General features: G+C 43.2%; 1 protein-coding gene across 6 annotated transcripts in view; it reads right to left on the reverse strand.

Annotated features, from left to right (window-relative positions):
* LOC143782687 (maternal DNA replication licensing factor mcm3) overlaps positions 1–10,980 on the reverse strand; it is a 66,834-nt gene extending 55,854 nt beyond the window's left edge. The window contains exons 1-3 of one of the 6 annotated variants that reach the window (XM_077270413.1): positions 10,925–10,980; positions 6,057–6,169; positions 1,648–1,856 (exon numbers count right to left, since the gene is read on the reverse strand). In XM_077270413.1, the coding sequence (XP_077126528.1) occupies positions 1,648–1,856; positions 6,057–6,133 (286 nt within the window). In that variant the 5' untranslated portion in view covers positions 6,134–6,169; positions 10,925–10,980. Of the gene's footprint in view, positions 1–1,647; positions 1,857–5,787; positions 5,895–6,056; positions 6,170–10,833 lie in introns of those variants that run through there. The other 5 variants (XM_077270412.1, XM_077270417.1, XM_077270418.1 and 2 more) reach the window with 5 other exon arrangements.
* Between the last annotated feature and the right edge of the window lie 460 nt (positions 10,981–11,440).

The raw sequence follows: 11,440 nt of genomic DNA on the forward strand, positions 1-11,440 counted from the left end.
TTACCCTATAAAACAGAAGCGGGAGAAACTACTATTAGCCATCATAAACCCACTTAATCCTTCACCCAGGAATAAGGTTTAAATACCGTCTGCCGGGTACGATTTGCTTTTGGCGAAGAGCGGCCAGATTTTTTCACAGATTTCTCAGTGGAGTCACTCATTTTCGAGTGTCCACTGCTTTTCTTTTTCGCATCACCACTAGGCAGGATTAAATCCTCCAGTGGGCGCTCGATATCCTCCTGGGACGACATGTTGCGCAACTTGTAGTGCCTTAAAACTGCCTTATATAGCCCTGCTTGTGCCTCATGCTGAGAAAAAACACACCTCTTTTTTTTTTTTTATTTTGTAACTGACCGTTTAGGGAGTTCAGCGATTAGCCCTGGTGTGCGGCCCGCAGTCTCCTCCTCCAGCCACAGATGCTGTCGCACCTCAATCACTGGTAACCATACTGGTACCTACAGCCGAACCCAGGCTGACCTTGCGTCCCCGGAAGTCCTACAATCCACTTCCGGGACGCTACCAGACTGCGCATGCGCACACTCCCTCTTATCCATGCGGCTGAAGCCGCCGCTTACCGAGGCTGCCGCTGCCGCACTGCACACCGCCACATCCCACCGCATCATCGAGGGGTAAGCAAAGAAAACGAAACCTCTTACCAGGCATAGCTGAAGGGTTCGTACACGCGGTGGAGCGATATAACAGTTTCCCATCAGGGAGACTGTTATTAACTCGGTATCCATGCTGATGTTATCAGGATAGGGGGAAGCCAACAGGACATCCCCCTTCTCTGAGACTTACTCTGGAGCCCCTGCCGCTCAACAGAGACGAACAGGCGGCAGTCCAGGCAAGCTTTTCCTCTTCCTTAAGTCCGCAGAGTTTCTCTCTGAGGTGTTCCACCCGGGAAAAGAAACCAACTGAGGAGCGAGGGGGGCCGCCCCTTTTATCTCTCTGTAGGTTTCCTGTTCCTAGGGGCGGATCCCCTCTCTCAGTGGGTGCTGTCGTGGTGAATAGAAAAAAAATCTATAGCTGAGGCATAAAATCAGCATCCATGTATTTTAAGTTATCAATGCGGATCGATAAGTAACTTCACTACTGATAGAGAACCTGACAGGTCTCCCATGCCCTCCAACCCACCAGCCTTTGTATATTCCTTCATAAATACCCTACCCAACAAGCCCTTTATGCTGTTTGACACAAACAGATGTTTAAAAAAGTCTTTACAGTCAGTTTTTAATACGCAAATTATGGTAACCTTTTGAATAGTTGATAGGGTTTCCCTAGATGAGTAATTTGACTCTAGCCAATCACGGAGGCGTGATAACATGCTGAGTGGGACAACTAGTCTGGTGAAACCAACACCCATCGACTAGTCAAAAAGTTAATTCACATATTAAAAACAGACTGTAAAAACTTCTTAAATATCTGTTTGTGTCAAACCATATAAAAGGCTCATTAGACAGGGTATTTATGAAGGAACATGTAAATGCTGGTGGGTTGGAGGGCATGGGGGACCGGTCAGGTTCCCCTTAACACTACTGTGCTGCTCCAAGTACACAGTATAAAGACAACGCTCTACCGGTCACTGAACTGCACTGATAAATGTATACTGAAAGGCTAAATCCACAATGAACAATAAAAACTATTTACATTTTGTAACAATTCCTTCAACACAGACCAGATTTCCCAGGAAACCTGCTACCAGAGTGCGCGGTGAAACATGCTTTCCTCCAAAACTGCCTTCAAGCCCAACGCTGAACTCTTCAAACTGCTTGGCATATGTAGCATCAATGGAAGCCACCAAATCCTTTAACGCTCTTTGAAAAGCAACAACCTCCAAAAAGGCATTACTTAGCAATCTGCAATGAAATAATCCAGTTAATTACAAAGCCCCAAAGAAACTGTTAACATCAATATTCATATTTACTTACACATATGCGGTCCTTGTAGTCTGACTAATGCAGTAATTAACCACAACAGTCAGATGATTCACAAACAAACAAGCGGAAACTGAAACACATTCAATGTTCACTCTAGGACTTCTAGAAATTGTTGTCAGTTTGTTTTTTTTACATATCACAATAGGTATTAAAAATAGGAAAACTTCATTTTTTATTTACTCGGGCAATACAGAACAATAAATAAATATTGATGTAAACCCTCTAGCTATAAAACAGGCAGATACAGTACAGAGCAAAAGTTTGGACACACCTTCTCATTTAAAGATTTTTCTGTATTTTCATGACTATGAAAATTGTACATTCACACTGAAGGCATCAAAACTATGAAGTAACACATGTGGAATTATATACTTAACAAAAGTGTGAAACTACTGAAAATATGTCTTCTATTCTAGGTTCTTCAAAGTAGCCACCTTTTGCTTTGATGACTGCTTTGCACACTCTTGGCATTCCCTTGATGAGCTTCAAGAGGTAGTTTTGATGCCTTCAGTGTGAGTTTACAATTTTCATAGTCATGAAAATACAGAAAAATCTTTAAATGAGAAGGTTTGTCCAAACTTTTGCTCTGTACTGTATATCATGCCACACCACATACAGTCAGAAGTAAAGAGCAAACAGGTCTAGAACAGTGAATGTTATTATCTAAATCCTGGTAATCTATGGAAATGAATGATATACAGTCAGCATCTCAGGTGGTTTATGACTGTAAAGGTCCTCATACACATTAACCTAAAGTTGGCAGAAACTTCTGGTATCAGCGTAAAGTCTAACCTGTATGTGAGCCTCCCCAATTCTCGACCGACAGATGATTGAGGGAAGGGTCGGACTTGTTGAATATCAGCTGTGCAGAGCATTCCTGTGTATGGGGAGTTGGGATAGATCGCTATTGGCCAAGTGATCATTCACCAATAGCTATTATGTATGGGGGCCTTAAAGGTATAAGTGAGAATCATTTATGATCTAGAGCAGTGGAAGAATTAATGCCAGAATTCTTTGAAGTCTAGGGCAGAGAAGAGCTTCAGGTTAGTGTCCTTGGTGGTCCAGAGTAGAGAAGAGTTTAAAGGGCTTGTCCAATTAGAACAAATTAGGAGATAACATATGGATTGGTGATGTTCCAGAGGTTGGATGCGCCTCGTTACACAATGTTCAGAGTTTTAGGGTATGTGCACACGTCAGTATTTCTTCCAGAAATTTTCCTGACAAAAACCGAACATTTCTGCCAGAAAACCGCATGCATTTTTTTCGCGTTTTGACGCGTTTTTTCCCAAATGCATAGAATTGCGGGAAAAACGCGGAAAATCCGCAAAATTAATGAACAAGAAACACCTCATGAAAAGAGAAATCTCTGAGCGTCCTCCCCAAAATTAATGAACATGCTGCTTTTTTTTATCGCGATGCGTTTTTTTTCGAGGAAAAAAAATGCACCATGTGCACAAAACATGCAGAATGCATTCTAAATGATAGGATGCATAATGTATGCGTTTTTAATGATTTTTTATCGCAAAAAAAGTGAAAAAAAAAAACGCGAAAAAACCTGAACGTGTGCACATAGCCTTAGAGGGAACAGCACAGGGCCACCTGTTGTCTGGCCTATTTAACCCATTTATTAGCCCAAAGATTGGCTTAAGCTTTAGTCCAACTCTAGCTCTGCCATCAACTACTATATCCTCACCCATCCCTTGTAGATTGCGAGCCCTCGCGGGCAGGGTCCTCTCTCCTCCTGTACTAGATGGTGATTTGTTTTGTTCTAGAATATTTAACTTGCTTTTTACTATGTATACCTCTTTTCACATGTAAATCGCCATGGAATAAATGGCGCTATTACAAATTAAATCTACACCAGCTCATGGAGACATCAGTTAGCAGTGCATTGGCTGCCCAAAATTCCTTCTGGGTTAGGATCAGTATAAGATTGCTGGTCGGCCCTATTAAACACCTCCTTTCCAAAAGTATTATTGTAATCATTGAGATTCCAAGAGCCCAGCAGTAACATGAATGTGAGCCCACTGCTCAGCTATATGAAAATATTGCATTACCCTCATTAACGAATTTGCCTATGCTTCTATTAAATAAACTGTAATTAGAACACCAAATTCCACCAAATATTTCTATCATAAAATCGACCACTCTAGTCATATATAGAACAGGAAGGGGAATTTCAATTAAAGAACAAACCAATAAGAGTGTTTGTAACAAGATATATAAATTTTATTAAGCCATAAAATGCAAAAGTATAGCAAGGTAGAGCTAATCAAGCAGGATGAGGAAAATAGCTAGCCACACACCATAAGGTAATAGCTAATGGCGTATACAAAACCAATGGATCACCAAATCAGGGTAATAATACCACAATTAATACATGTAAATGCCAAGATATAATTAAATAGATACCTGCCTGCCTGCCGCCTGAGGCTTCCACACTTTACAATAGGTAATATGAATACTTTTATTGAATAGCCTACAGCATATTCCACAGTGTTATTCCTGGGCTTAGCACTTGTTGCACTTTGCATTATGGCACTTTTTGCTTACGGACTAACGTTGGATTTATTAGGCTAATTGGTACGCCTTTCTATACTTGTGCTGTTCAATGTATCTATTTAATTATATCTTAAAATGTATATATCTTGTTACAAACACTCTTATTGGGTTTTTTCTTTAATTGAAATTCCCCTTCCTGTTCTATTAAATAAACTGTGTTGTTTGTTAAATGAGCGGTGTATTGTGCCAACACTGGACGATTGAGGGTTTTAGCATCTACATGAATGCATTATAAAAATGCAGAAATATTGCATACATTTGTAACGTGGCACAGGGCGGTAGCTGTAGGCGAGGTTCTCATCTCTTGCGCTCCGTAATGCTACATGAAGGTGGGGGTCCTGGCTGGATATGTGGATTTTTGGTGTGGTGGTGCTATGCCCTTGCTGGCCGTATGCAACCGGTGACTTGGGTTGGCCAGGACTAGGTGTTTGACAGTTCAGTGAATGTGTCTTGAGCATGCTCAAAAAAAAAATATATATTCGAGTCCCCTTGACTGCATGTCTCGTGGCTGTTAGACAGCCTCAATAAGTGCAGGGATTTCCTGTTTGTTAAGCAATCCCTGCATGTGTTGCGGCTGTCTAACAGTCGCTAGACAATCTGCAGAGACTCGAACATATTATTCGAGCATGCCGAAGACACTGGGTTATCACAAGAGCATGCTCAGATAACCCCTTAGCAGAGCACTTTCGCTCATCACTAGAGACCACCAATCAAAAATAAACTTTTTACTCAACAATAATTGGGAGGGATTATATACAGAGAATAGCAGGTATACATCTTCATGAACATTTCCTTTACATTACAGAGCATTTTTCCCACATACAATACCAATTGTTTCCCCTGTTCTCTCTTATCCAACCCAGATGAATATTACAGTCCAGTTAGTAAAAGTCCTATTCTTAACCTGCGGTTCTGCATCTTCTTTCCCCTCTAGGTTAAACTGTAAAGCACTGCGGAATATGTTGGCGCTAGATAAATAAATATTACTTTTATTATTTTTATTTATTCTTTTTATCAGGGAACCGTATTGACAGTATTGCCATACTCATCTTCTATGCCTTGGAAGTTCTGGAACTCCTGCACAAGGCACTCTCCTCATCTTACGCACTGTCCCGTCTAGGCCCATTACTTCAGAGTGATAAACTCTAGGCCGTATTGGCAGGCATCCAGACCCAGGACCAGTCTCCGATCAATCACTCTGTTCTTTCGGTTACTTCTCCCTCGTTCTCTCTACTAGGATCACGCTATCCTCAGGTTCTGTCTTGCCCTCTTTGTTAGGAATACTCACGTCATGCAGCACTGCTCCCATTAGACCTTAGGTCTTCTTTTCTACGCACACTGGGCCCTTTCTAACCCCTGACAGGAAAATGGTCTTCACTCTGGGCTAGTTCCAACTGTTAACCCTAACCGGCCCTGTTAACTACCTGTTGCTGGGCAGAATACAGCCTCGTCAACAATACAGCTCTTTACACTTACAAACAGAACACATTGCAGCAATACACGTCTTCAAGGGGGATCATGGGCAGTATATCCATCTCCTTACATGTTAATACTTACATATTAGCTCTGCGCTCATTTTTGCGTCTAAGGTCATTCAGGTTGACAACTAAACGATGTTCATTTGCACCAATCATGTCCCTTACTTTTCCATGGTAAATGCCTTGATCTTGCTGCAAAGATTATAAAAGGACATGTCACTATGTGATAAAGGTAATTTACAAGCATAAGAATAATCTCCCTGGCAAAGCACTACCTGGTACTTCCACCTCCATCAATGCATCCATGGCTAGTCTTAGCCGTGATCATACAGGGTGCCGGCTGCCACCCTCCTCCAAACTCCTGCTCTCTTTTATCTAGGCAGTGATAACCAGAGACCGAAGTCTATACTGGCACTGCTAAGCTGAGGAGGTGTCATGTATTAAATCTCAGTATGTTCCCTTGGAAAAGAACCCCCCCCCATCTTTGCTGTGCAAAACATAACCATTAAATTACATTTTCACCTGGTGTCATTCTTTCATTTTTCATTCCAAACTAATGTCCAGGCTCCATGCTAAATAAAAATCCAGAAGCGTTAGTTCAAGCTACGGCACATTCCACGCTACATTTTGGGGAACCTACCTCTCAGGCACAAGGCTCACCAAAATGAAGCTTGGAACCGGTGGATGCAAAAGATACCTCCTCTGAATTTTTCTACGCCATGCAGACTGGACAATAGTTCAGAATGAAACATGGACTGATTGCACTCAGGTGAATATTCAATTTAAGATATCTGTTTTGCATAAAGGATACATTTTTTGCAAGTAATGTCGGAATGTTTTTTTGTGCCCAATTCTGCTAGTTGTCAATGAAAACTAACAACAGGTTGTCTACTCTTCTCTCAGATGTGATGTGACAATGTCTGCCACCATGGGTCATCTTAGGCTGTTTCAAATCGGGAGATTTACTAGTTTTATTTACACTTTTGTTGTCTTTTCCCTTTTTTTTTTTTTTTTTCAAGAGCCATTACTTTTTTTTCCCCACTTTTCTGCTTTATCTTTTTTTCCCACATAGCCATACGAATGCTTGTTTTTTTGTGGGATAAGTTGTAGCTTTGAATTACATAATTAGTTTTATCAGTCAATGTACTGGGAAAAAAAAGAAAAAGACCCAAGTGCAATGAAATAAAAATAAATAAATAAAAAAAAAATTGTGCAAACTTTTTTATGACGTTCATTGTATAGCAACAGTGACCTGGCAATACAATTCTCCATGTACAAGAAATATTGTGCAATATGCTGATTTTTATTCATTTTTATCTATATTTTTAACGGGGGGAAAAAGGTAGTGATTTAAAAAAAAAAAAAAAAAACTTATTAGTTTCTAGGAAACTTGAATCTGATCATCCAATCACTTTTGTTAATACTGCTGCACCATGGTATATAGCAGAAACCACTGTCTCCTATGAAGCCCAGCCACAGCATGGGTTTCAACTGAGCAGTCATGACAGGCATGGGGGTTTTCACGGGAACCTGACAGGTCTTCCATTCCCTCCAACATTTGTATATTTGTTGTTAAATACCCTGCCTAACCTCCCTTTCTAGTGATTATCACATAAATACAGGTTTTAAAAACAGTTTTTATAAAGTTCACTTTTCCTACGCTAATTAGGCCTCTGCCTAGTTGATGGGGCATTTTACCCAGACTGGTCGGCCCTCACAGCATGGTATAATGATTTGCAAGAGTCGGCGTCATTGACAGCTCTCTGCAAATCTCAGACATGTGCATGACTTTCCTCACCCACTTCATTGCATCTCTGAGGCCGGGTGTACGCTTCCGGGCTTCAGACGCACAGTGCCGGATAACAAGTGTTTTTTTTCATGACAGGTTGCCTTTAAAAGGGTATTGCTATCTTACACGGTTATGTCATAGCCACAGGATAGGCTATACAGGTATAGTACAGGTGTAGTTCACAAATGAGAACAAGGCCCTGACATGCGCCACTTTCATGTAGAGGTGATGAGAATCCCCGTTCATCTGTGAAATGGCCGCCTTATTTACAGAAAAACAGAAAGTGACAGGGCCCTGTTCTTTAGAAGCGTCCCTACTATACATTTAAAGCATATTCTATCAACCTTTCAAGTGTACCTGATGGCATACTCTAAGACAGAGCATATATTACAAAAAAAAAAAAAAAAAAAAAAGTCATGCGATTTTCATCTAGAAACAAAAAATGGATGATTTCCATATGGCGGTAAGCATGCAATCAGTCATACTGACCATACAAGACCAAATACCGCTTCAAGTGTTAAGAATGACCACTGTATCTACAAAAACAGACAGTCCTCACATGGTCCTTTTTTCCCCCCCAAACAGACTTGAAAACCCGAGTCTCATCAGATCTATGGATGAAACTAATGCATGCTGTGATTTTTTTCTTTCATCCGCAGATTAGGAAAAAACAAAAAACACAACTGGTCCACTGAATAGTCTAATTGACTGACATGGGTCCTGGCGCTGTTCTCGTGAAGTCAGTTTTTTAATACAGAGAGCACTTAGAGTGAAAATACACTTGTGTGAACGTTCCCTTAGGGCGTGTTCAGACCTGCTGGATTTTATATACAGATTCCACATCCCAGATGTGCAGCAGTTTATAGCACAATACACGTGGTGGTGGGGGTTTCACAACAAGAAAAAAGTGATTTGGGCTTCTAGCATATAAAGATATAGCAGTCTCCTGCCCACGAATTTGTACAAGCAAAACTATGCAAAAACACAAAGGAGTGGGAGCACCAAAGGCTATGGCTGTCCCCCCCAAAATGCTGAATCTACCACTTATACAGGCATCTTTGGAACTTAGACCCTATAAAAAGAATACCTGTAGTACATTTAGTAGTAGTTTATTAGGCATAAAAAGAAAAAAAAGTCATACAAATTAGGGGGCTTCGGTGCACCCTTTGGCGTGAGTCAGTACTCCATGCACCATTACACCCTCTCAATTAGTCACATCTTGATGACAGCGCTGCCTGAACTCAATCATTATACTAATGACACTGATCAGAGTTCGGGCGAAGTGTCAGCTTACTGTGATCCAACTCTCTCACATAAGAATCAGCGGTACAGAGAACGTCATTTCTCCATAGTCTGTGTCCACAGAAAGCACTAAGATGGCATCCGAGTGCAGCTTGATGTTTTACACGCTCACACAGGCTTGTATGGGTGCGCCTGATCAGATATGCGGAGCCACTCGCAGCATACTGTAATTTTTTTCACAGACCGATTCGGTATGTAGGAAAGATATGCAGATCTGCACTGCCTCCAAGTGCTACATGATAATCATTGAATAGCCGTCATCTGATATATACGCTCATGTGAGTGAGCCCTTACAGTGTCAGTGCGCCCTTACAGTGTCAGTGCGCGCACTCATCGCTGGCTCCTGTCTGCAGTACAGTGACAAGCACAGCCGCACACAGGCGCCAGCAATGAGAGCGGGCACGGACACCGAGCACGGCAGGATGTCACCGCAGAGGTGCAGACGCGGAGTTCAGGCAAGACATAACAGTGTAAACCCAGAGGGCGTAATGGTGAACCGAGCCCCTGGTCACACCTGGGGTGCACCAAAGCCAAAATCTATACTACAGGTGTGATATTACAGGGGACCTCCCAATACATAGAAAACAAGGTGCTCAGACATGGCGCCTGTGTGAGGGGACTCCGACCACAAAGACTCAGTCACTGATGACCAAAGTGTCATGGCTCAGGGAGTGGCGATATGACAAGAAGCCTGGTAATGAAGAGGGTACTGAGGTGACTGCAGAGGATGATGGGAGTAGTAGTACGGGGTCAGTAGGAGACGCTTTAGGGTATGTGCACACGTTGCAGATTGGACTGCGGAATTTTCCACACAGAATCTGCATCTCTTGGCAGAAAACGCAGGCCACAATGCGTTAATGCGGAATTGATGCTGATTACTTGCGGACTTGTTGTGGATTGTCATGCGTTTTTTGATGTGCGGATTTGCCTAACTCAATTTATAGTCAATGGGTGCAGAGACGCTGCGTTTCCACACAAAGAATGGACATGCTGCAGGAAAAAAACACAGCAAATCCATGCAGATTTTTCGTCAGCATGTGCACAGCAATTCTCAAATTCCCATTGACTATCATTGTTACTGTACTACACTGCGGATTTGATGCAATTCCGCGGTTCCAAAAAGGCTGAGGAAACGCATCAAAATCAGCAACGTGCGCACACAGCCTTATATATCCTATGTCAGCAGCAGCTCCCAGAGATCTAAAGCCAGGGAGCCTTTATTAGACACGTTTGTTTCTGTATGCAGAAATTATGTACAGCGAGATATATGCCGGAGCCTCTATACAAGTGATACACGGAGAAAACCGCAAACAAAGCGCACAACACCGGACGCACTACACCTCATCCGAGCTTGGCTCACTCTGCAGCCCTGACGGGTAATGACACGCAGTCACCAGCAGGTGGCGCTGCGGGAGTAAATGCTGCAGTGTGAGCAGAACTTGAATGAGATCTGACAGGTAACGACACGCAGTCACCAGCAGGTGGCGCTGTGGTAGTAAATGCTGCAGTGTGAGCAGAACTTGAATGAGATCTGACAGGTAACGACACGCAGTCACCAGCAGGTGACGCTGCGGGAGTAACTATTCGTTCGAGCTCGGCTCACGCTGCAGCCTTGACAGGTAATGACACGCAGTCACCAGCAGGTGGCGCTGCGGGAGTAAATGCTGCAGAGTGAGCCGAGCTCGGATGAGATCTAACGGGTCAAATGACACGCAGCCACCAGCAAGTGACGCTGCAGAAGTAACTAAAGCCGAAGGCTGCGCACATCATCATCCAGGAAGTCGAGGTACTCTCTCTGCGCCTCCCGCAGCTCCTGGTCCTCTAGCCCGCCCTGGAAAGCCATCGTCTCCACACACCTCTCTCTTGCTCCGCCCCCTCCATATAAATCCGGATACCACGTGATCCAAAAGCAGCCCCGCCCTCAACTCTGGGCAATAAATGAAAGTGAGCGCGGGTGTTTAAATTGAAACAGTGTAGAGGCGAGTGCGAGCCTGCGAGGCGAGGCTGGTGGTAGCGGCGGCCAGAATCCTTGTAGTGTGTCCATGTGTGGTACAGGCCAGATACTGGACCCATGGAGGCTGATTTGTTACGATATGATAGCCTTAGTGAGACGGGGCCTTTAGTAAAGCCACTGCTGGGGTGTAAGGTGTGCATTCATTAAGAGATGCTGCAACATCACGACCTTGGTGCATATCCTCAGTGGTGAGCTCCTCTTCAGTAGTAGTGAGCTCCTCAGTGGTGCGGGCTCCTCCAGTAGTGGTGCGTGCTCCTCAGTGGTGAGCTCCTCAGTGATGTGGGTTCCTCCTCAGTGGTGAGCTCCTCCTCAGTGATGTGGGTTCCTCCTCAGTGGTGCGGGCTCCTCCAGTAGTGGT

Source organism: Ranitomeya variabilis, chromosome 6, assembly GCF_051348905.1.
Source record: "Ranitomeya variabilis isolate aRanVar5 chromosome 6, aRanVar5.hap1, whole genome shotgun sequence".
Taxonomy (NCBI): Eukaryota; Metazoa; Chordata; class Amphibia; order Anura; family Dendrobatidae; genus Ranitomeya; species Ranitomeya variabilis.